Source organism: Taeniopygia guttata, chromosome 1, assembly GCF_048771995.1.
Source record: "Taeniopygia guttata chromosome 1, bTaeGut7.mat, whole genome shotgun sequence".
Classification (NCBI taxonomy): Eukaryota; Metazoa; Chordata; class Aves; order Passeriformes; family Estrildidae; genus Taeniopygia; species Taeniopygia guttata.
In genome coordinates this window covers 29,556,871-29,583,111 of record NC_133024.1, presented here as the reverse complement: position 1 = coordinate 29,583,111, position 26,241 = coordinate 29,556,871, and the positions used below count along the sequence as shown (strand labels likewise).

At 37.8% G+C, this 26,241-nt stretch overlaps 1 protein-coding gene across 2 annotated transcripts in view; it reads left to right on the top strand.

Annotated features, from left to right (window-relative positions):
* TULP3 (TUB like protein 3) overlaps nt 1-26,241 on the top strand; it is a 32,293-nt gene that overhangs the window by 839 nt on the left and 5,213 nt on the right. For both annotated transcript variants that reach the window (XM_004175974.6, XM_030267945.4), the window contains exons 2-8: nt 12,407-12,458; nt 17,214-17,376; nt 19,210-19,386; nt 21,449-21,579; nt 23,367-23,564; nt 24,075-24,187; nt 24,577-24,691. In XM_004175974.6, coding sequence (XP_004176022.5) covers nt 12,407-12,458; nt 17,214-17,376; nt 19,210-19,386; nt 21,449-21,579; nt 23,367-23,564; nt 24,075-24,187; nt 24,577-24,691 — 949 coding nt within the window. The remainder of the gene's footprint in view (nt 1-12,406; nt 12,459-17,213; nt 17,377-19,209; nt 19,387-21,448; nt 21,580-23,366; nt 23,565-24,074; nt 24,188-24,576; nt 24,692-26,241) is intronic.

Sequence of the window (26,241 nt, the reverse complement as noted above, 5' to 3'; positions counted from 1 at the left end):
AGAAACCTAATTTTTGGGTAGTGAAACGATAATGAACACAGTGTAGAAGAGAAACCATACTTTTTTTATTACATACATTGTTACATTTGGTAATTTAAGGAGGATGAAAAGCAACAGTAAGAGTTAGAAAGGGTCCTGTAATTGCTTGGATCCACCAAATATGCTATGGAACATCAGTTTACTTTATGCAGACTTGAAAGGCCTCAGCTTGACTAGCAGTTCTGGAAACAATTTTTAAGTATATTATGTCCAGATATGTGTAAATTTCCCCGCACAGGAGACCTTTAAGTTTGACAGAGTTGACACTACAGGAAGTAATGCTGCTCTTCTGGTAACAGTTCTACTGGCATCATTTCTTTCTGCTAAGAAACTTGTCTCATGTGCTTTTATGGGTGCCCCCAGAAACAGGCTAAAAATAATAACAATTCATGGGATCGCTGCTTCCCTCCCATCCCAGTTTATTAAAGAAATATCCATTTCTATAGCTTTCTCAGTCCGCATGCTTAAGGTAATAAAACTAGAATACATGAACCTAAAGAAAAGTACATAGTTTTAAAATAGATCTGTAAGGCTTGTTGTTTTTAGAGGTGTTTATTTTTCTGGAGTGTTCATCAGCATTGTAATAAATTGGAGGAAGACAAATGTCTGTATTCTTAGGAAGGTTCTTTTTCTGAGACAAAAATAGTAAAATTATCCAGAAGTCAAAAATCTGACTACTAGAACTCTTGTTTGGTAAAATAATTGTCAGTTGTCCAAACAGTGGATTTTATAGAAAAGGTTAATGTGATACATAATAACTGGCACTTCACGGCAATGAAGATCCTACAGGTAAAGCTTAACAAAGCTGTACCTGAGAACTGGTTGACTGCATTTTATTTTGGCCATTTTTCCCTCCAGGGGTGGAATGCCTTTACTATTGAGCAATGTGAAAAATACACATAAAGATATTGGAAGTCTTTTATTTCTGATGGACAGAGTGGAATATTACCAATCAAAAGTTAATGCATATTGTTTTGTAAGTGTGCTGTGGGATACATGATGATGGATAGACAGCAGAGATCTTGGATTTAGGCCATCTACAGGCTCTCACTTGCAAATACTGTGTTGTGTTAGACTTCCTTCCACTGGAACTGGCTGCAACTGAAATTGCTCAACTTCATTTTAAAATTTGGCTTCAGGTAGACATGGTACAACTGTCTTAATGCTTTAGAAAATGTTAAGCTTGTTATTGCTGTTTCATGGTTTTGGCAGGTGCTAGACCTTCTCTCTTATTTGGGGAAGTCCATTTGGAGACTTACCATGAAGTTATTAGTGTAGAAACATTCAGGTAAAAATAATTCTAATTAATTGTAAGCTTTTAAAATATTGTGAAGGAAATTTGTTTATGGTAGTATGTATTTTAGAATCTCTGAGACCAATGGACTTTGCCCTTTTGCACACTAATCACACAGTATACAAAGCTTACAGCTTCCAACATGCTGCCTTCCAAATATGCTTCAGCTTCTGACTTGCAGATGTCATTTAAGAGGAACAGAATGTTCAAGGGGCAAAAATCTTGACTGAGTCTACAGAGACTACAAAACTGGATGTCAATTACAGCGGTCCTGCCCTCATTTGGATGCTTCCTTGGGGTCCAGACATGCACCAGGTAGTGGCTTTCTGTTTGGGAACTCTGGAACTCTGGGATATTTCCTCCCAAAGTTAATGAAGAAAAACAGCCTGTTGCCAATAAGCTCGATTTTCAAACTATTAAGAGCCCACAGATTAAGAGAAGTTGAAAACTTCAAAAGTGGTACTGTTGTCTGGCCGGAAGCCCTTTCCACATTTTAGAAACTCGAGTGTAGTTGAAGTTGTCAGGAATCTCTGTGCCTGCTGGGCTTGAGTATTTTGTATAAATGTATAAAATCATAATTATGATTTTGAGGAGAAAAAAGACAAAATACGTTGCTAATTATTTCAGCTATACTTGTAAACCAGAGAAGACAGATAAGTTTAAAATTCCTTTTAAAAGTATCTCTATTAGTCCTTGGGTATTTTTATTTAGCCACCAGTGATCTTCTTAAAATTAACAAGCAATGTTTGTTAAATTCGAGGACTTACAATTCTGCAGATCTTATCCTTAGATGTTTGAGAATTGGCTTAATATTCTGTTTTCTTCACCCTTTTCAGCTCTAAACATTATAATGAAGAAATCTGTTCAAAGTGAGATAAACCTGTAAATATTTTATAAGTGTGGTTGATATGTACCCCTTGGAGTACAGATTCAACTGAAAAGAAAACCTTTTGTAATTTGATGCTGCTGCTGTTAATGTGAATGACAGAGTAACCTCACTTGTTGTGATGTAGACAGCAATGGCAAGAGAGAATGTGTGACTAAAATTTCCAAACACAGTTTGAGATTCACTTAGTAACAGCAATTGCAAAGAGGTATCCTAAAGTTAAACCTTGTTTGAATTGTCTCTTTAGTTTCTAGTTACCTCTTCCCATCTCTTACCGCCTAGAATTTATGTTACTGGTGACCCATTTTTTTTTATAGAGCCATTACTCTTCTGCTTTTTGTTTTTTTTAATCATGGTGTAACATTGGTAGGAGGGGAAAATGTGCTGACTTAACGTAATTGTGGCTTTTTATGTGTGAAAACTTTCTGCAACCTGGCTTGCACTGGGATAGCTCCAGACTCGTTTTGTTGCTGAAGCACAGCTGAGTGATCTCCAAAATAAAACTGTGTTGTAATTGGGTCATGGGATGAATTCTCTTCTAAGTGGATTTGCTGATATGCCTGGAGATGTTGCCTTAGACTACTGCAAGAACATTTAGGCCAGCTCTTAGTGCTCTTTAAAACACACTCTGTGGGATGTTTGAACTCTTAATTGGCTGTGTTCTTGCTGTAGGAGTCTGGGTGCTTCTACATTCCTTTCTGACTTTGCATTCTTATGCGATATCTGAAGCAAAAAAAAGAACAAGAACTAAAATCTAGCAGTGGTATCTTGCCACGTCACCTAGTTTGAGACTGAAATGACATTTTGCTATTTATGTCTTTAATGGCTTTCCCTTTCAGTTTTTCTAAAATAAATAAAAAAAAAATGGACTGGAAATAAAGGTCTACAACCAGTTCAAGAGTGTCTGTTCAGAAAATTTCATGTTTCTTTCCCTATTTTTAGTTTGAAATCCTATTACACAAGTGCAATTCATATTCTCAAGCATGATGCACTTCTTTTCAGGGAACTTTGAGTTTTGTTACCTGGTCTGGGTTAAGCATAGCAGTGCTACTTAACTACTGCCTTTGTTGCTAGGAGAGAATAATGGCTGCTCTACATTTCACTGGCTTCCTGTTGTAATGAGGTACATCAACACAAGTGACAGGCAAGGTTTAATAATTCACAAACAGAAGATCACAGGAGACAGAATTCTACCCCCCTGGGGATCTTGCTTTCCTCTTTCCTTGGGCAGAGGTGTTTCTGTAAGTGAAATGACCATGAGGATTTGAAGCATGTAGTTGAGAGGAAATTAAATAAAAAGGTGAAGTTCTACTTGTGGAATAAATTTCTCTTTCTTTTCCTTAGCAGAAACCTAAGTTTCATTAGGTCCAACTGAATAAACCTGAAGCATAGTGCAGTTGTAGTGGTGGTTAGGAGCTGAAAAGTCCTGAGTCATGGAGTCACCAGCTGTGAACTCCTGAAGGAATATGCCTGACAGGAGATCCCTTGAAAGAATTATAATAAAAACCCAGTTGAAACCCCCTATTTCGCTACACACTTAAAATATAAGTTTATGTGCATATTCTTATGATTGTGTTCCTCTGTGCCACCCTCCCAGCATTGATGATGGCTTTGATGGTTAATGGCTTGTGTGGATTTCTGGCTTCTCTTGGCCTTCCTTCTAGAAGAATACTTCTTTTGCTTTAGGATTGCAGAAATTAATTTATTTGAGACTGAGACTTGTGGCTAAAAAAACCAAGAATCTCCTTTCTGTTCTCCCAGTGTAGTATAGCAGAGACTGACACAGGCTTTTGTTTGCACTCTTTTTTATAGTCCAAATAGAAGACATACTAGCTTCTGTCCAGAGAGTGCTGATTTTGTTTTCCTTGCTCTATTCCCGTGTTCCAAGTAGGAAGAGCTAATCTTTGGTACTTGATAAGTAACTTCTTGAGTGGTGTGTAAAACACTAAGCAATACAGTAGTCAGAATAGTTCTGAGCACAATATGTAACCTTTTCATCATGCTTTTATTCCTGTTGCATTTTTTTGCAACAGCCCATATTTTTTATTGTCCTCTAGTTTGTGCTCTCACACTTGGGATCTAAACTTGTGACCTCTAGAACCCAACCAGACAGAATCACAGAGGCTGGAAGGGGCTTCTTGAGGTGATCTGGAGCAACCCTTAAGCAGGGTTGGCTGGAGCAGATTGCACAGAATGATGTCCAGTTGGGTTTCGAATATCTCCAAAGAGGAGACTCTACAATCTTCCAGAGCAACCTGTTCCAATATTTGCCCACTTTCTCTGGAAAATTTTTTATTGATGTTGGGTAGAATTTCACATGTTAATTTGTGTCCATTGTCTCTTGTGCTATCAGTAGGCACTGCTGGCTTTATTTGCTTTACACCCTTCCATCAGGTATTTATAGACATGGATAAGTTACCTCCTGAGTCTTCACTTCTCCAGGCCTAGCTCTCTCATCCTCACCTCACATAAACATACTCTGGTGCCTTAAGCACCTTTGTGGTCCTTTGCTGGTTTTGCTCCAGTATGTCCATCTCTTTCTTGCTCCCAGAAGCCAGAACTGGATGCAGCACCCCGTGTGTGGCTTCACCAGCAGAAGGGTGGTGTCACTCCCTCAGCTGGCAGTGCTTTCCCTAGTGCAGCCCAGGGTGCTCTTGGCCACCTTTGCCTTGAGAGAGTGAATTGCTGGCTCGTGATAAATGTGTTGTCTACCAAAACAATATGAATCAACTTCTGAAAAATTAATCTTGACAAGCAACATGAGCTTCATTCTTTGTTTAACCATAATTCAGCTTTTCTCCTATGGACCTTTCATTTCTCAATATTCTGTTACTTTATCTTATTGGGGGTGTGTTTGTGTTGGTGTGTAACAGTGCAGAGAATATCCCACTGCACTTCTGAGATGATAATTTTATACTGGGGTTTTGTGCTTACACAGATACCGTTTTGAAACTGAATGCATGTGTGACCTTTGAGTGGTCATTTTACTTTGCCTGCACAGTTTCATTTTACCTTACAAAATCACTGGAACAAGTACCATAAAGAAAATAGAAGCTTGTGTCTCCTGTACTGATAAATCCTTTTTTCTCCATTGACTTGGCTGTGGTCAGTCAGTACTAAATTGCATCGTTATTTACTAGTTATGTTTGGCACATGAACAGTCACCCCAAAATTGATGCAAGTATGGAAAATGTAGTGCTGCAAGGATAGGCTTGCATTAAATTCATTCAATTTGGTTTAGCCAACAAAAATAATTATTAATCTGTTAATGTCTTATAGCAAATAATGTTTGTAGCATGTACTCCTCAGATTAGTTTTTGCTTGAATTCCTTTCTTCAGCACAATATTCCTGTTGCTATGGGTTGTCAGGGCAGATGTTTTGCCACAATATAGATGAAAGTATCGGTGTGCATATAGATACATGCAAAGAATATACATATAGTCTTCAGAGCACCAGCCTTTTCAGGTTTGATTTGTTTTTGGCTTTTTTTTTTTTTTTTTAAGGCGGTGTTTAGCAGGGAAGGGCAGATGGTGGGTGTTTTGGTTTGGTTGTTTTTGACATGCTTCTGATCTGTGTGGCTTTAAAGAAAAACACCTGATAATTTCACATTAAAATTCCATTTTTAAGCCTGCAGGTAGGTAGAAGCAGAAGTTTTAAAGGATTAGCTTGCCTATTTGTTTCTTTAGGATCATTTTAAAGTTGTAAATTGGTCTTTAAGTTGTAAATTGTTTATATAGTTGGTACAAGTTATTGGCAGGAATATGTAATGGATTCAGGTATGTTTTGAAATGGAGTAGGACATGCAGATCTCAATGATTGTCTCTAGTTGCTCCCTTAATCCACACTGATCTGGCAGTTGAGTTTATTGTTCTTATTGGTTCATTTTATACTTATTTTCAAATATTCTGAGATAAATCTTATCCAATCTCTATTATGTGAGACATGGACATAGTTTCTATACTAAAGCAAATCCAAGACAATTGTTTATTCACTAATTCAGAATTGCTTCCAAACCTAGGTGTTCATTCTTTCAATGTCATTGTTCTCATAATATATTCAGTAGGTGAAAAATTTTGTGAACTCTTTCTCAAAACAGTATTCTATTGCATTAGTGGTTTTGGGGTGCAGAGGGATCAAAGGTCAAACTGATTTTACTGATTTCTGAAAAAAAGGCAGATGCACTAAAATTTGCTTTTATTGAAGCATCACCTGCTTAAAAATAATTTAATGACATGTTGATGCAACTTCAGCAGTGTCACTTAGGTGTGGCATCATTTTATGGCTGACTTGCAGCAGATCAGGTTACTTTGGAAGACTTACTGCTTATTAATTATGAAGGAAAGAATATCCTGTGCCAAAAACCCCCACTCTTTTGCCTTCGGGAAGGCAGAAGAATTTGGTAACCTTCACTCGCATTTTCCCAAAAATGTGCAATTATAGCTGTCAGAACTCCACCCTTTTGTGGATTGGAAGGTGCATTACAGATAGATTCCAGAGACAGTATTGCAATTTTTGTTTGGAAGCTGTCTTTTGAAAGATAAAAATCTTTCTTCAGCTAATGTTTTCTTCTACAGCTTCTGTTTTCTTTCACAGACAATAATCCCCAGCAAAGTTTATTGGAGGGTTAAGAGTCAAAACACTTTCACACCAGCTGATTCAACACTTCTTACTGAAGTTGCTTTTACTTCACTTCTACAGCTAAAAATAAAATCCAGTGGATGAAGATGTGGGCCACAAGCCATATTCATCTCATCTACTGTTTTTTAAGTTCTGGGAGTATTGTTCAGAGATACAACTGCTGCTACCATGCTAGTAAACTGTCCTGCAAAGGAAAAAGAAACTACATGAGCTTTGTAAGACTCTTGATGGAAACAGTCCTGTGTAGAGTGAGAAATGGAACATAAGATATTGGGAAAGTGGGAAGATTTGTGGACCAAAATGGTGTTATTATGCCTTGGGGCTCCTTTAAAATAGGTAAAGCAATGAAAACAACTGAAAATTTAAGGATCTCAATTATTAATATATAGGTTTATATTCACACTGGTATCTAAAGATTGTGTTTATTGAAAGGATTTCTATGTCAGACTGATACAAAAATACCAAGGCATAGTAAACTCAAGATCCAGCTCACTTTAAAATTATATGCAAGTTTCTGTTGAGCACTCCCTGAATCTCTCTGCCAAACTATGGACTATCTGAAACTTTAATACCTTCCCTAGAACTGTGCACAAATAGGTAATAATTCCTCAGTTTTTCTCTCCAAGAATTGAGTGCATGTACTATGCTGATATGTGCTGTAAAGATACTGAGAAGAGTTCAAAGGCATAACTAGCTGTGTTTCTTTCTCTTGAGTCAGATTTATATTTAAGGTTGGAGTGGGGTCTGCTTCTATCAGCTAGTCTGACCTTCCTCCTAAAAGAGGCAGCCAACCTTACTTCTTCTTTACCAAACCTTTAACTACTTGAATTGCAGGCTAGATTTAGCTCACTGGGAAGCTAAATTAAATCTGCAAGTTATTGCTACATTATTTGTTTAGGAGGAGAAACTGAGTATAGTATTTCTTTAGTGGAATATGAGGAATGTACATTTTGTTGAATGCAGGGAAATTATTATGATGTTTTCCTTTGTTTAACATATTTCAAATCTGTTCTTCCAGTAAGTTCTCAGTCATGTAGAACATTTTGTCTCTACAGGGTGCTCTTTCCTGTTGCTTTTCTTACTTTCTCTGCTTATTGCCTCTCATTCATAACTGCAGCCAGTCACTTCCTTTCAAAACTAGTCCATGATCCATGATAAAGACAACGTTTTTTTTTTTCTTTCTGCCTCCTTTTAATTTCAACAGTCAGTATATAAAGGGAATTTAATTGAAATAACTTGAAAGAAGAATGCTTAGTTTTCCTATCTGGGATAGCCACACCTGAAATATGAGGTAAACCGTAGCCTTAGTCTAGAACAGCAACTTCTAACATAATAACATTCAAGCCTGGTTAAAACCTGTTGCTTTCTGTTGAAAATCCACAGCTCCATGAGTTATCCTAATGGTTAATTAGTTAGAGTGTTAAATAAAAACTTATTTGCAACCTGAATTCGTTTAGCTTCAGTTACTTATGTCTGGATTTTATTGTCTTCTCTCTCATCAATGTCATATGTACCCTTAAATCTATGGAATACAGTGGAGTGTGTTGATTTTCTCTTGAATAAACTGTAGGATGCATTGAAATCTTGCTAAGAGGTGCACTTTTCAGTCCTTGGTCAATTTGTTCAGCTTTCTGCTGCACTCTCTTCAATTCTCCAGGCCTTTCTCTTGTGTGGACCTTGGACAGAATGGAAGAACAATTTTGGGCTGGTGGATTGCTTTTATTTTCTACATTCTGCTTTAATATCAGGGTTTTTCATTGTTCTCAGGGTTGGATTATACTGTGTTTGGCTCATTCAATGGTAATTATTGCCAAGTGCTTAGAATACAAGTATTTTGGTTGGATTTTTTTTTTTCAAGTACAGCATACTTGGGAACACAGAGAAGCTGCAATGGAAACAGAAGTGTTACCTCTGGTTATCCACAGTTTGTAATGCCAGAATTTCAGTGTTATTGAAAAATATCTCCATTCTGAAAGAACTGTCAATCGATGTAGTGTGCCTTTTTTTACAGAAAGGAAAATAAACCATACAAAAAGGAAGCTTTGGTTGCATATATGAATATCTGTTAAATGATTTGTGAGTTACATCTTCATTGTGGTTGTTTGCTACTCTGAAAATGGTTAGAAAAGACCAAATACATTTATAATAAATTTGTTGCATATTCCAATTACAACATTTTAATTTCTGATTATGAAATTAAAACTAGGCTGATTCTGATTTCAGTAGGAATTTGAGATGCTGCCAGTTAAAACTTTTTGCTCCATGTTAATCTGTGTCAAATCTGTGAACCCCTTTGCATGTTGCCATCTTCTTCCATGTTTTATTAAATATTATTTAAGTTACTTTCTCACTCTCATTTTTATTCTGTATCCTGCACTATCATTAGTCTTTCCCTGTATGTTGTGTTCTGAGTAATCTTTCCTTTCTCTGTGGCACGTGTCTGTTACCTGTCATGCAGCTTCAGTAGGATTGCAGGTGGATTCTGGTAAATGGAACAGTGATGTCTGTGGCAGGATCTTGTGTAGACTGCTGTGCTGCAGTGGCTGGGGAGAGGACATTGATAGACTGCTTGAAAATTTTCAGTTCTTATTTATCATGGGTAAATGGATAACTGGTTTGGTGGTCGGGATTTTTTTCCCTGTTTCTAACTGTGGTGTTGTAGCTATGGAAAGTCTGCTTATTTTTCCTGTTCCTGATGGATATTTAATTGTTCTTATTGTACATGCACCCTTTCAAACAGAAAAGCAAAGCAAAGAGTGCAGTGGTTTGGTGTGGGCATGTCCAAGGAGCACTGATCTGTGTTGTCAGTCCAGCTGAAGGAGGATTCCTGTTTGAAGCCTGCAGCTGGATTAGCAGAACACTTACATTCCTTAGTGGTGAGCTGTGGGAGTGACTCTGGCTCAGCATTTTCCTGGTAAAGTTTGTAATAACACCAAGCCTGCTGTGGGGCTTGAAGTGTGGGAATCTATTTTTTGAGTGGTTATTATGTTTTCATAATGACAAGTTCTAGAAGAAAAGTTGCAGGAGCAGTAAAAAAAAATAGTGTGAAAGGGGTGTTTTTAAGCTAGTATTTATAGTGCTACATTGCTCATAACTTTATTTTACTGTCTGAATCCTTGCCACTTTAAAATGGCAAGCATTGATGGTTGCTTTTATTTTGTTTTACTCAGCAGTTTTGTTCTGTGTTTAAAAGTAAATTGTAAGAGAGAACATTTGTTATCTTTTTCCTTTATCAAGCTCTGTGACCTGTTGGAGTCTTTATGTTCAAGAGTCGGTTAAGTGGCCATAGTTGAGGCATGTATAGCCTGTGTTGTGCTCCTGTTATATAATGTAACTTTATTTCAGTCTAGGTAGAAAATAATTTAACATATGAAGTAAATAATTTTCACTGAAGATTTCCACAAGGCATGTATGTGAGTCCTGCTATTTCAGCACTTTGTCATTTTCCAGGTAGAAAGGAAACCTTGTAAACTTATTTCCTAGAGTGGTAGTGTTTATTTCTTCCAATTTTCTAAAGAATAGACTCAGATTGCTTGGGGATACATTTTCTGCTAGGAAAAGCAACAAAACCGCAGATAGCAGCTTGTACCTAGATAGGACACCTTTGTGTCCATCAGAACGTGTCTGCTGTTGATTGCAGGTACGTACATTGCTTTGTAGCAAACTGCAGCTAACAAATGTCATCGAGTTCTTAAGTCAGTAGATGTATGAGAAGAAAATTACTCTTCCCTCTCCCTTTTGGGTTTTTTTTTGTGACTATTTTAAGTGGAACTTTCAGTAGATTTTCATACTTTGCTAAGGATGGCCTGTTCCATCACCTATGCTATAAATAATAAGCATGTCACCTTTTATGCTGAAGTTTTGTGTGACAACTGTTGTATATTGTGCTGCACTCAGTAGATGTGCTTCTGCTTGTTTCTTGCTTAAGTTGTGGCTGTTTTCTAGTGAAGATGACTGTATTACTCTAACTGTTGCTTCAGGGATGCACAGCTCTCCATCCCTATTCAAGAAAGACACTAATTTTTCCAGGCCTTCCATTCCCTTAGAATCCAAGAACACTGTGTGTTACAGGTCCATGTGAGGAGTAACATCAGTTTTTAGAAATAAGATGTTTTCAAGGTCTTAGACTTGTTGTGTGATACCTCAAATTCATAGAAAAAAAAAAAAAAGTAAAGAAATAAGGAAAACTGAGGGGTAAAAAAACCAATGGCAGTCTTAACTTCCTTTAAAATACTACTGGTTGGAAAATTAGTATCAACTTTAGAGTACAGAAGTCATTAAGTATGATGTGTGCTCTTTTTCTGTGTATATGATATGAAATCTTTTTCTACATATTTCAGCCTTCCAAAGCAGGGTCTGTGTTTACTGGAGTAATTTGTCTTTAAGGACCTTTAATTTGTCATCTGCTTGCCTGAAGTTGAGTCAAATGTGGGTTTGTTAGGGGTTAAGGGGACTCAGGCTTTTCTTCTCCCCTTAGCTCTGTGTGCTGTAATCCAATTTCCATGGCACGTGTTTTGCAGAAACCCCAGCTCTGCTCTCACTGTCTATCTCTGGTTTTCCTTCTTAGGGTTATATTCAGCACTGGCTTCCAGCTTGTAACTTCACATTGTTGGACATTTATGGATACCTAGACCAGACAGAGAATTTCCTGTTTAAATTGAAATTGTGGCTTGCCCTGCTTTTCTGCATGCTATTAATAAAATATATAATGTTTGTCTGTTTCCCACATTAAGTACCTTCTTCCTGATGCTTTCTTACTTCCAGAGAGGTCTTTGTAAAAACTGTGTTGAAGGAAAGAGCACAACTGTGGTCAGCAGAATATGTGCTTAATAGTCAATTAACTTTTCCCCTTTGTGGGGTTGACTGCTCTAAATTGCATTTTATGGAATAATTCACTATTATACAAAAGGAAATGGGAAGTCTTTATAGGACTTGTTTTTGTCCTATAGGATTTTTTGTTCCAAGGAATACAACTTGGAACAAAAAATCAGAGTTCTTACGGAAGTTAGCTATAAAATACTGAAATAGGGAAATCATTCCTTTTTTTTACCTTTAGGAATTAATGTCAGATGTTGCAAACACAGATTCTCTCAGTTATTAACTGCAGTTCTGGAACATCTAGCAGGAAGAGAAAATTATGTAGGTTTGACTCCAAGACAAAACTGAATTCACTTGGATTCGGGTATCCTGTGACGGAGCAGGGAGTTTACTGAATTGATCTGAACTGTGTTATGCCTTCAGGTGTAAACTGTCTCCTAGCCCCACCTCAATAGACGCTTGTAATCCATCTACCAGTAATGAAACCTTTGGTGCCTTCAAAATCTTTTCAGAAAAGTTTAGTAAGGGGACTAAACCAGAGTTCAGTCTTATTTTGACAGAATATGATGTTTTATTTTTAATACCTTGTGTCTTGGTCTTCATGTGAGATGGAAGTAATGTCTAACAGCCATTTTTAAGTCTTGACGATGGAGTTGCCTGAGAATATCCTATGTTCTTGTAATGCAAACTGTTTAATAGCAATAATTGATTTTCTGTTTTGCTTTTGCAGCATCTTTGATGATGAAAGCATGAAACTACGACAGCTGAAACTACAGAATCAGGTAAATGATAGTTCTGAAGCTGGTAAGAATAAGTTCAGGAAATCAAACAGCCCTCTGAAGACTTGAGAAATTGAGGTAAAGTGCTAAAAATCATTGGTCTAATGAACTTCAAAGATTTTCATGGTTTTCGTTATTTCAAGTCAACCATGCCATGGCTTGTATATTTGGTGTGTTTGATACATTTATTTTTCATATGTTCTCTTATTTCATTGGGATTGAGTTGCTAGAGAGCAGGAATAAATCAAAAGATTGGAAGACTGCAGGGAATTATCCATTTTAGGCATCAAAGAAACTGTTTCACTGACCTGTAGAACCATCTCTTTAACTCTGCTGTTGAGAAGGATTTCCAGCCCCTTCTGACCTTTTCTTTTGTTTCCTACAATGAAAATATTTACAGCCAAACATGGGTCAATTATTAGGCTATAGGTCTCAGTTTCTGAAGTACTATTCACTGGATGCTTACATTACCATATTTTCAAAGCAATGAAGTATCCATCCTTAATATCCTTTCTCTCTAAAATTTCAAATATTTATAAATAGATTAGAAGATGTGAGACTCTTAAGATTCTCTAGCTGGCCATTTCACACTCACCACAGATCACTGTCTTGCATTAAACTCATCTTGTTCAAATTAAAGTATGGTTTCTAGGAAGATATTTTCTCAGATAGGATCTTTAAGTCCAGACACTAAAGTCTTCAGGGAACTACTGCAGTGTGTAATAATCCTCTTTATCAGAACCTGGTCATTATTTGTAGTCTGCATTTGCTAGACTTTGACTTCAGGCTCTGAATTTATTACCAACATTATCTGGGTCTATATAGGCATTTATTTAAAACACTTCAGCGTCAAGAGGTAAAATTTATCTTTGGTCGTATTTATGGAAGTTAAAATAGTCCTTTATCTGTAGACTATCAAGTGACAATTGTTTAAAAACAAACAATTTATTTAAAAATAGAACTAATTCAAATAAAAGAGCATTTAGTGTCAAATCCCATTTGGTAAGAAGTTCCAAAACTGAGGGTGGTCTGACTGCTTGGAGATGAACCTCAGGGTCTGTTTTAGAACTGGTCTTGGGTCATAAGCTGATAATATTCATGGTCTCCTAGTGCTGGGTACTGTGATCAGTGTGTGCTTGGTGTCGGGCCTTGCCGTGGGGGATGCATGGCTATTCCTCCAAAATAAAACTGCTGGGCTGGGTGGAATTCCCTCAGAGCAGCTGTCAGCTGCATCATGAAGAGGTCAGTTTAAATAATTTGTTCCCTTTCACAAATTTGTTTATATCTTTCTTGGATTTGGTCAAGATCACAATCAAAAGAAACACCTAGAAAATGTCACTAAATATATTTTAACTCCCTGCTCTTTGCAAATGAGATTTGTTGAGAAGTGCTAACAGTCTGTAATTTAGGATTTTAGAAATAGGTTTCAATATTAATTTTAAAGTCTACTTTTACATTAATAGTACTATGCCTTCTGAAGAAACCAATAGGAGATCACTACCAAATATGATGGACTCGCTGCTGGTTGTAGCTGGTGCCTTGCTTGAGTAATATGTCATCAACAATTATAGGAATTGGAATTTTAAAAATGCAAAATGTTTTAATCCAGCAGGATCATATACAGAATCTCTGGTCATACACAGAATCTGGAATAAACCATAGCAGAGACATGCCTGTCCATCCATCTTTATGATGGGTTTGGACACCCTGTAATTGCAGTAAAATATTATTTATAATAGTGCATGACATCAAGTTCCATCTGTGGGCCAGTTCTGCCTGCCAGGATGCTTTTTTCTCCTGGACTGCTGCCTTTTCCTTGAGGCAAGAGCGTGTGGTTGCTCAGGCAGTGCTTATTTCCTCATTAGTAGAAGATTTTTGAGTCTTCTTAGGCGTCTGCAGCTCCAAGTGGAATGCTGCCCTCTCCCTGTGCAGTGGGAACACGAATTCTGGCGTGTTTCTGAACGCACTGGTGTGGTGCATTACTCTTGATGTGGAGTTTCACTGATGTTGTCATTGTCACTGCTGCCCCAGCGTGAGCTAAGTGCCACCTGGAAGAGGAGAGGATGTTCCCTAGCTAGGATCCATCCTGCATGGCCTGCTAGGGTTAGGAGTGTACCTGCTAATAAGTAGCACAGGACTGCACCTTCAAGGCTGCAGTGGTTGGAACTTTCCTGTATATCAGCTTCCTGGCAGCACAGCTGAAGAAAGGGTACTAAACTCTTTGTCTTAATAGTACACTAGATATTTTCGTGTGACTTCTTGGAAGCTCATTTGAACAGGAGTTAGTGGATTGTGATCCTCTGGTCATCCTATGTACTGATGTTGTGGTTTTCTAAGGTGTTTCTGGAGATATTTAATGCACGGAGTGCACAAAATCTCAAGCAAATAATGATAATTAGTATTTGTTATTTATTTAATGGGTTGTCTGTTCTGGTGTCCTGTTTATGATCTACATTTTATGTAGTAATACTATATGTACTTTTACCGTAACACAGAGCTGGAGGAAAAGGCTAATTAGTAGATAAAATGAAACAAAATACCCATTTCCTTTTTCTACTTCCTTAATGGAATACAGCCGGGAATACATGGTACTGAAGGGCAGGCTGCTCTGCCACCTTATGGAGAGAAAATGAACTACTGTTTGCGGTCCTGACAGTGGACTTGCACATATTTTTTCCATCTCGGTGTGCAAAGTGGCAAAGAGAAGCCTTTAAGAAAAAATTAAGTTACTATCAAGTTTTGTCACTTTGTTTATCCTGTGGTTCTTGCAAGAAAGGAAAATCAGTCACATCCACCAGCAGTAAACTGTGTTTTCATATAAGCTGATCCTGTTGTATTGGTGAGTCCAAGAAACCCTCTGAGGTAACACTGTATAAGATTAATAATTACAATTTAGACTGGTGAGCAGTGAAATGTTTAAAAAGAGCTTATCTAATAGAATAATCCATTAAATAACTCTTGAAATTACTATATCCTGTGTTGATCCCAAATTCAAATTTGCATTCTAACAGTAGCTGTATATTTTCTTATCTTCTTACTGCCTTAAGGTTGTGTCTATTTTGCAGGGATTTTTGGGTTTTGGGGTTTTTCCTTGCCTGTCTGTCAGGTAGAGAAGCTTTGACAACAATTTTTCTCAAATCCTCATTCTCAGTATAATGTTTTGATTGTTTTCTTCTCTCCTTTGGAGAATTATAAACTATGATGACTTTTTTTTACTTTTCCTCAGCTTTAATTTAAAAAAATGAACAACCAACACAAACTGATGTAAATGCTTCTCAGAGGTCTGACTGCCTTCCTAGAAATCACATCTGTAATTAGCATTTTCTAGAATTTGACTTTACTGCTTATTTTGCTTTTCTTATTCTAGACAAATGTGGTAATCTCTTTGCAATTCTGTGTAATTTTTGCTCTGCAGGATAATCCTTGCAAATAATTCTGCAGTAGCAAACACTACCTGTATTGCGGTCCAGTCTTCAAAGGGTAATTCAGAGTTTAAATTTAAAAAGTAATTTTGTTTCAAGGTATTTGTTTTTGTTTGATTGTTTTATTGTATTTGAGGTTTTGTATGTTTGGTTTTGTTTGGATTCTGGTGGTTGTGTTTTTGGTTTTGGGTTTTTTTTTTCCTTTTAGATAAGTGAAAAAAACAGACAGAATAAAGAATCAAGGGCCGAGTTGTGCTGGAATTCCTCAGGGAGAAGTTGCCTGAGAAACTAATCTCACTTGAGATAAAAAGTCTAATAGCAGAGGAAAAAACCAACAAGAGCAAAAGAATAACGAGAAAGAAAAGGGCTCCAAAAATGTTTGTGTCTCAAGTGGATTGAATTGTTGGAACTGATGAATTGTTTATCTGGTGGTGCATCGAGACTGAAAATAATTTGATGGATAAATGGTTTCTGTCATCAAAAACAGTTTTCAGGGGTGTTCAGGTACATAAAAGACAGCCATGGATAAACTGCATTTACTGTAAGGAGCTTGCACGTTGTATGCATAATGGTGCACAATATTAGAATATGATTTTTCCTTCTTCATGCATCACCTTTGTTTTTAAGGACTAAGCATGTCTGTCTTTAAAATGGCACCATGCCCCTTTTTGCCTTGATTTAAGTCTAGAAGTTGTTTCTCTTCTCATTTAGTAGAAAATCTTAAGTATCAAATGTATATGTATCTTGGAGAAATAATGTTTTAATTTTTAGCATTTGGACTTACCAGTTTTTTCTTCTCAGTCCTGAATTATATGGAAAAAATTTGCAAGGTAGGCAAAATTCCTTTTTAGTGGGTCATTCCAATTTTAATTACTTTTATTTATTTATTTATTTTATTTATCTCCACACTTTAAGTCTCTATCTCTCAGCACTGGTTTCTGGGAACTATTTGCTTTAAGTTTTCTGTACAGGATGATAGCTTTTGAGATAAAAACCTTCTCCTTTGCAAGTTCTGACTGTTTCATACTGGATTATGGATGACTACTGAAATTGTCTATTTGTGTTATGGATTGCTGCAATTGAGACTGGGTAAAAGGATTTGACAAGAAAATAAGGAGGTGTCTATGTCAACCTCTCATGGAGAATCAAAGTCAGTATCTCACTCCAAAAGCACAGTGATATCTGTGTGTAGGATTTTTGTAAGAGCTTGCAAGACTATTTCAGGGTTATTTGACATTCTCATCAGGGATGTGTCACTGTCAGTGGCTGAGGTGTGGATTCTGCCTCTCTAGATGTGGTTACTGATCTCTGTTTCCTGCTTTTCTTTATTTCACAGAGAGCCCTTCTAGAGAAGAAGCAGAGGAAGAAACGCCTCGATCCGTTGATGGTGCAGCCAAATCCTGAGGCCAAGCCGCGCAGGTCAAAGCCCAAAGGGTGTGAGGAGCAGGCTCCTTTAGTAGAAACGCCTACCCCTGTCCACAGTGATGTTGTTTTACATGGTAAATAATCAACCTGATTGCAGCAGGGTTCTCCAAAATCCCAGTGCATGCATTATGTCACAGATGGGTGCTCACATTGCTGTGGTACGGGTCAAGTGATAAGATTGATTACATACTTTTCTATATACAAAAGTTGAATTATAGTACAGTATGGTTGAGCAATACTAAACTGTGAAAGCAAGCAAAAACCTCATCTTGATTTTTGTGACAGCTGTAAATTTTCATCTGCCCTTGAATAATCTCTCCCTTGGGTTAGGCTAGAAGAACTGTAGAAATGAGCTGGCAACTTCTATAATGGTGAGAACATATCAATCCAAAGGAAAAGAATCTTCTAAAGCTGTAAGATAAAGAAAATAATTCAGTAGTGACTGCTTGTATGGTGTTTCCTTATGGTGTCATGACATACTCCACCTCAAGATTGCATATGACTGAATGATAAAGTGGAGAAAGCAAACAAAAAGTGCTGTGAATACTGTGTTAGGCTCTTGATGTTTTTTACCTCATCTGTTGGGCTTTATTGAGACAACTGAAACATGACAGGCTATAGTGATCCACAAAGTCACAAGCACAAAGTGCTATCAGGGCCAAAGGCAATAACTTTGTGGTCTCAAAACATTGCAGGAAAATAGGGACCATTATTTTAGGAGTGAAAAGAAATGCAGTAGTGAGAGCCTTAGGACTCCCATGTCACAAGAAGATAAAAAGAGCAGCAATTAAATCCTTACATTCTAGTGGAAGTGGCAGGAACTTGTTTATGAGAGCCAGGATCCCATCAGCTTATCAAGAAAGTAATGGGAAACGTTCTAAGGCTTTGAGATGTGTGCTATTGCAGGGGTTCGTAATACAAATATTGTATTGATAGCAAATTAATATGCACAGTAGAATTTTAAACCTCCAAACAAGGGGTGTTACTTGGTTTGAAGATCACAGTTGGAACTATGTAATCCCTTCTCTCTTGAATATTTTTCTTGTTCTCTAGATGCCTTTCAGGATCACAGGATGGGAAGGAAAGTGGTGATGTTTATGGTAGCATTTCTATGTTTAAAATCAGGTGTAAGAAAGCTTCTGTTAAAAGGCACTTTGAAGTCAAGATGAGAATGAGATAAGATAGATATAACTTTTAAGGTACGAGTCTTCAGTAAGTAAACATGTCAGAAATGCAATGCCTAGATAAAGCAGTAGAGTTTTAAGAAGCAAAAGAGTGGGAAAACAAGAAATCCAAAGCTGGAGCTACAGTTAGGTATTACGTACTACATATTAGGTCTTATGCCAGACCCTGATATCAAGATGCTGCCACCAAGTGTGGTGCACAGCTGTGTTGTATGATTTAAACATGGAAATTTCATTCTAGCAAAAAGATAGAGGTGTTTTTTTGGGGGTTTTTTGTTTTGGTTTTTTTTAGTTTTTTTTTACTGTGGCTGTAGATACTTTTATCAAATTGTGATACACCAGTTGTGGTGTTCACTGTAGAGTACTCACTGGCATAAGAGCAAACAAACAACGTGAAGGGAAAGAAAATAAGGGAGATGTCTGTAAATAAATTGAAAACTATCAATGTGCATGACAAATACAACTTGTTTTAATTGCTTAAGCCCTTGTAAAAAGCACTGTATTTAAACAGGGAGAAACTAATATGTTTAAAGTAATAGGCAGTCTGTACCAGAGTCAGGCCTGACTCCTCCTAAGCCTTCTGAAAAAAAAATTGAACAAGTATATTTCAGTACTTTAAAGAGATGCTAGAAGAAGGGAAGATGAAAAGAGCCACCATCCTGGGATGCATCTTTGGCTATAAAAAAAACAGATGTTGGAATTTTGTTTCATTTTGGCCTGCAGGCATTGATGGACCAGCTGCTTTCCTGAAATCAGATGTGCAGGATTTGGGGACCAAGCTCCAAACTCTGTCTGTTGGATCTACCAAACCAGAAGACAATGCAGATAAGGAAAATGATGGAGAGGCTGTAACAGATACAGAAAACAAGCCAGATCTGCAAGAAATACTACAGAAGCGAGGTAAGAGTTAATAATGGGTAAATGTCTTTTTTGGGGCTCTTTTACTTTTATAACTTTATTTCATTAAATAAAATGGCATTAAAAATGAGGAATCATGAAATAAATGTCTGTAGGATATCACTTTTAAAACAGCTACTAGATTCTAAGCATGTGGAAGTACAGGGCTGCAGTTCCTTTTCCTGATATTTGAACCATACCAGTTATATTTTAAGGGTTTCTCAATATTCTGTATAATTTCTGGTCTTTCCAAGGAAATTGCTGACAAAATGCTATACCACATTTTGCTAATGTTTGGCGTGTTTCTATTCCAGATATGTTATATCTTGATAAGGTGCTTGAATATTTTCACAACAGCAGGAACCTTCAGTAAATGCCATGATTTGACTCTTTAGGAGACTAACAGGAAAGGTGTTTTTTTCTGAGTCAGAGGCTGTCACAGTCAATGGTTTTTGAGTTATGTATTCAATAGTTATATCCCATTGAGTAATTTCCTAGTGGAGTGTCAAGCTCTGTCTGCCAAGTATCTTAAGTTGCTGCCAGTACTACAGGAAACTTATTTTTTTTTGTGGTATGCAGCCTAAGCACTTTGCAGTAAAATAATGGCTAGTGTTTAATTTAGTATACAGCTTGTTTTTATTTCACAGAGCTTGTCTCCCAGAATGTTTCCAGTACACTGCATGTATTGAGGTACTATCACATTTAGAGGTATTGTCATCCAGTTTTCAGATGGCACAGCTGCTTACCTACAGATAGCAACATTACACAAGAGTTAGAAAAGGAAAGAGGAGAGAATATCCATTAACTTCAGGGGAAATTAGTAGAGGTAGAATATAAACACTGAATTTTGAAATTGGCTGGAGTACCAGGGTCAACGCCTTTCCTCTTCCCAAACGTCCCTTGAGAAGTTCACTGACAGGTTGTTAAGACTGGATTTTTCTGTTTTATCTGAGACTTCCAGCAGTGCCCCTTCTCTACAGTGCCATGTCAGAGCATTGTTATAATAGATGTTCTCAGAAAATAATTCAGTTTAGCAGGCTGTGTTCACTGTCTGTAATGCTTTAGATACATTTTCTTTCTACAGCCAAATTAAAGAAGAGAATCACAGAGCAAAATCTTGGATGCACAGAATCAGTTTGGTTGGAAAAGACCTTTGAGGTCATTGAGTCCAACCTATGACCTAACACCACCTTGTCACCTAGGCAATGGCACTAAGTGCCATATCCAGTCTTTCCTTAAATACCTCCAGGGACAGTGACTCCACCACCTCCCTGGGCAGCTCTTTCCAACTCCCAGTCACCCTTTCTGTGAAGAACTTCTTCCTAGTGACCAATTGATGATGCAGTTCCAAGTGGAGGGACACACCAAATAGTAATGTGTACAAAACCTCTTCATAAATGTCTTTATGCAGAGTTATTTTAGTTATATTCCCACAGTCATCCCTACATGACTGTGCTTAGGTTAAGATTAAATAAGTCCTGAGACTTCTCAGACTGTGCTTCAGTTTTAGAAATCAAATCATTATTAGTATTTATGGACCAGATTGATGTAAGAACAGGAGGGGCTTTTACTGAAAAATTGACATATCCTGTTTCAGGGACAAGACTGAGGGAAAATGGTAAAGAATGTAAACTGTAGAGAGTCCAATTTGTAGGATAGGTTTCAGCATATTGATCTGGATTTCCTTTTATGGTTGTTCTTAAGACATGGAGGACTTTTTCTGCATGAAAATATGCAAAATTAATTCAATGACAACATAAGCTAAACAATATGTTATGTCATGGAATATCAAGTAAAATCCATATTAATAAAGGCCTGACAGCTGCTTAATCATCTGTACAGTGACTGCTGCAAAATACCAGTAGAAATTTTAATTATAAGGCTCAGGAAGAGATACAGCACATGAAGAAAATCAGCGGTTGAATTGGAAATTAAGAATCATCAGTTGAAAAAGCATAAATTAAGAATGTGAATAGGTATCCAAGAGTTATATATGAATTAATGATGCCATGAACTCATGACACCTTCTTTCAGAGATTACATGCTTTGTCCTGTATTCTGACAGGAATTTCAGGCAGTTTGAATTTTGATGAGGAGGACACAGAAGAGGAAGAAGCTAGTAAGAGACCAGTATCTCATTCACCATACCCTGAATCTGAGAGGCCTAGTTCTGCATCCAGTGAGAAGTCTTTTGCAGTAAGTGTCTTGAAATCCTTTTCTGATAAGCACTGGGCATGTGCCTGATTTTAGTGATAACGCCTGGAGCACTGGATTAAAATACAGTAGCTTCAAGTACAGTAGCCAGCAATATTATTCCCTGAAAGCAGAGTAAGGTCAAGATTGTCAGGCTAACTGACTGAAGGGGCATTGAGTTAAACATAAAGACTTGGCAATGATCAGAGGAACAATTGTGGGTGGAGGATCCCAGGCAGCCTAATCAGTGAATATGGGAACACAGTGAGTCAGCACTATCACCTAAAGGAGACAGACTGGGCCATTGTCTCTGCAAAATTCACCAAAATGACTCAGAGAAGCTTTGAAATGCCATGCAAACATAGGAGAGATTTCTTCCTGAAGATTTGTAACATTTATTGTGGGATGCAAAGAGAAACAGAATTTTGGAATGGAACAGAGAATGCCGGGATTGGACAAAGATCATATGGGATGTTTAGGGGAAGAAACTTAAGAGGGAAAAGGATATCAAGATGGATCAGGGAGTAATAAGCATGGGAAGACAGGGATTAAAGGGGGTAAAAGGCATCAGATATGTGTAAACAACTGCAAAACAATATGATTGTCTGCCCAAGTCTTGTGCCTTGACTACTTCAGCATGTCCCACTCTCTTCTGAAACTCTACTTCCAACTATTTCTCATGTGAATGTGTTTGTGTGTGTGTGTGATACACATACTTGCATACATACATATGTTGCCAAATTATGTGTTGGGCTTGCCAGTGTGTTGGAAGAGACCAGCATCAGGAAGACACAGGGTCTGAGATACCTCAGACCACACAAGGACCATGGGGTTTGAGCATGGATGCTGGACACCTTTCAAAGTCCATGCTGTGGGAGACCCACCTGAGTGTATTTGTGAGGTGACTGTATGATGCCCTGCACTAGTAGGGGAGTAGTATAAGAGGTCTGGGTGTCAGCTTCTTGGGAGACTGGGCTGTGGGTGCAAAGTGCTGGAGATACAGGGTGGTGGGTGCTGGAGTGGGGGAAGGGATGAGACCCTCCAGTGAATTTCAAGTCTGTATATGTATATCTGTGCTAGTCACTCAGTTTTTTACTGAATGTAGCTGGGAATGGGGATAAACCTGCAACTTCATCTTGAAGGCCCAGTCAAAGAGGAATCTCTTGGGTGCTACAATTCACAGGATTCAGATACCTCTAAGAAAAAATTAATTTTATGACCTGTACCAGATTTCCATTAGAATTGTAATTCCTTTGATTACTCTATGCATACTGATTACGCGCATTGTTCTAAGGCTCTTCCAACATTTAGTTGATACAGTTCCACCAGCAGCTTACTCCATTTCTGCTATTGTTCTGAACCAACATAATCTCAGCACTCGTTACAGTCACAAAATCCCAGCCTGTCTTACTGCAGCATCCATCAGTTCTGCTTTAGCCTACTGTTTTATTTTCCACAGCGGCTGAAGTTCTAAAAGCAAAGAGGTTCTTTGCTTAGAATATTTACAGCATCTCATCCTATTTCTCCCTTTCTAGCAAATCACTCACGTCTGCTTAATGGGTACTTTTTCTCTTTTCCTCTTGGAGACCTAGTCTTTCTTCAGAAAGAGTAGGTAAAACCTTCAGCTGTTTTCTTCTGAGGAAATACAGATGGTATCTTGCTTAACCTTCCTTTCTCCAGTATCTTCTGGAGACATGATATCTTATGTTTCAACAAACCACTATTTTCTTGTGGAATACCAGAGTCACTGATCTGATATTAATTTGCTAATATGATGCTTCTTCCCATAGGAAACAGGTGCTTCCTGTAGTCCATCCCCTCAGGCAGATGCACAGCTGGGAGAAGTAGAGAACTTGGAGGATTTTGCATTGCGCCCTGCACCCCGTGGAATTAGTGTCAAGTGTCGAATCACTAGAGATAAAAAGGGAATGGACCGGGGGCTCTTCCCTACTTACTACATGCATCTAGAAAAGGATGACAACAAAAAGGTACTGAAAGCAGCACACATTATCTTGGCTATTGTGCTTCTGCCAAAATATTTTTGGTACAATGGAGAGCTTTTGGTAGGAAACCAGTAGCTGAGGACAGCCATCATCCAGATGAGGACAGCTTATATTTGGCCGAGGTACTAAGGAGGGAATTAACACGTGATTAGGATTGTATTGTGGTTTAAAAGCCATAATACAGTGAATGATGACATTTAAAAAGAATAACAATGTTTAGTGTTAAAAAAGAGCAGGAACACTGAGTTGCTTCAGAAGAAAAGGAGGGAAGACTAGAAAGGACAGGTGCATTTTAAATCTAGACTGCAAGTGAGCTGATGGAGGGATAGGATTTCAGGCTGGGCACTTTGGAAGAGAACAAAATTGTGGAGACAGTAATACTAGCACAGAACAAAAAAGGGAGTGCATACAGGAAATGGAGAGATAACAGTTTGGATAGCAATGCCTCTGCATTCTTGCAAAGCATCAGTCTTGATCAAAGTTTTGTTTTTGCAGACATTCCTTCTTGCGGGGAGAAAAAGAAAGAAGAGCAAAACATCCAATTACCTCATATCAGTTGATCCAACTGATTTATCTCGGAAAGGGGAAAGTTTCATTGGAAAACTCAGGTGAGAACCACAGATGAAAACTGTAGGCAGTTGAGATAAGATTTTAATTTTAATTGAGTTGTGGTTATGACTGGCAATCTGGTTTAAATTCAAAGAGAATGAACTTGCACTGTTCTGCTCTATGTAATCTGTATTCACTTGGGTTGGCAGCCTTCTTCAGCATTACCATTCACTGTGGCAACTCAGAGGAGAAACTGTCTAGATGCTTCTCCAGGATAGGTTACAGGCTCACATGGGCACGTCACAGAAGCTCCTTACTGAGCTGGCAGCAGGAAGATTCATATGGCAAGATATGTGTGTTTTTGCTGTGTTATACAAATACTTTCAGGAGATGACAAAACTTTCTACTGATGCCTCTCTTTCTGTGTTTTTCCATAACCTGACATTAGGTCCAACCTCATGGGAACAAAATTTACAGTCTATGACCATGGTGTTAACCCAGTCAAGGCACAAAGTCTAGTGGAAAAGGCTCATACAAGACAGGAGCTCGCAGCTATTTGTTATGTAAGTACTGCCTCTCCCTTTTTGCCCCTTTCTTTGTGCCTGGTTACCGAGGAAACACAGCTTGCAAAATCGTGCTGCTGCCAGCCTCTTCCACTTAACTTTGGAACCAAGTGACCAATTGCAACCAGATACAAGAGGCAGAGGCCTCACAGATAAATTCTTAAAAATTTAATGAAAAAAAAAAACCCAACCAATGTCAGGAGTGGGAGAAACACCTAAACTAACATCCTTATGACCTTCTTGTCTGGGCTATTCTGTGTGTGGCCAGTCACACATGTTTTACATGAAGCCAGTCACAGCATGAACTGCCTCTAGCCCAGCTGGCATCTGGTAGACCCTGAGAAGGAAATGGAAGTACTCTGTGAAATGGAATTTGGTTCTGCAAAAACTAAGGCATTTTGAGAGCTAGGAGGGAGCTGTATTATTTCAGTAGCAGCTTGTTTGGTGGTAAGGATGTGGTTCCAGGGTAAATTGTGATTTACTCTAGCTCTGTTATAGAGATGTTCTTCTGCTCTTGTGAATCACCTCAGTACAGGATTCAGAGTAAGGAGGCACTTGTGGAGACTACAGAATTACATGAGAGTTCTCATGTCACATTGTTGTGTATTCCAGTCCTACAGTTTGAGTAAAATTTGAGGTTCTCTACGAGACAATTGCTGTGAAGTGTAAGGATTTTTATTTTTCTCACAGGTGTTTTTATTTTTCTTACAGAAGCTTAAAGATGCATTATCCTACTGGAGCAGCATCTTGATTTTTTGCTTTTGCTCTTCATCTTAATGGCACTTGGGAAGAAATTGATGTGATAATTCCAGTACTTGCCTGTTTACAGAAGTAATACTAGATATTTTCTTTGTATATAGTATTCTTCAGTTTCCTACCTAGCTGGACACAGCAAGGTGTTAGAATGAACACAGACAGTTAATATAAAGTCAGCTTTTCAGAATTCTAAGCTTTTATCTATAAGGAGTTTGTAAGGTTTAAATATGAATAAAATCAGTACCCTCATTCTTACATGTGCCCCTATATTTTTTGAAGTGACAGAGGTTTCAACTCCAAAGACCTTTGTCTGTGTCTGCAAAATGCATTAATGTGTTAGGAGAAGCTGTATCACTTCTGTCAATCAATTCAGTACTTCTAAAAGATTCTGGCTTTTAACTGGTCTTTGAGAATTTTAAAGGTTATCATGGATATTGTTACAGGACACTTTAAATGGACCCTTGGATTGTGGCTGATACTGTTAAACTAATGGTTTGAGAATACCAGGACTTTTTTCCATTACTTTTTGTACTCAATCCACTTGGAGCAGTCTCCTTCAGTAGTCTGGAAAAATCTGCTTAAGACTGAAGCTTGGATAGTTGCTGAATACTTCCCTTCCTGGGTTTATTCTTAAACGTTTATAAAACAGTATGATTTGAGAGAATATAGTAAGTGTGTTCTTAAACACAAATAACAGCATCTGAAGAAAAATGTCATTCATTGTTCAGAAACATTTAGACTAACTGGTGATATAGAGACAACATAGAATCAGGTCAAAGATACTTTGCCTTTTG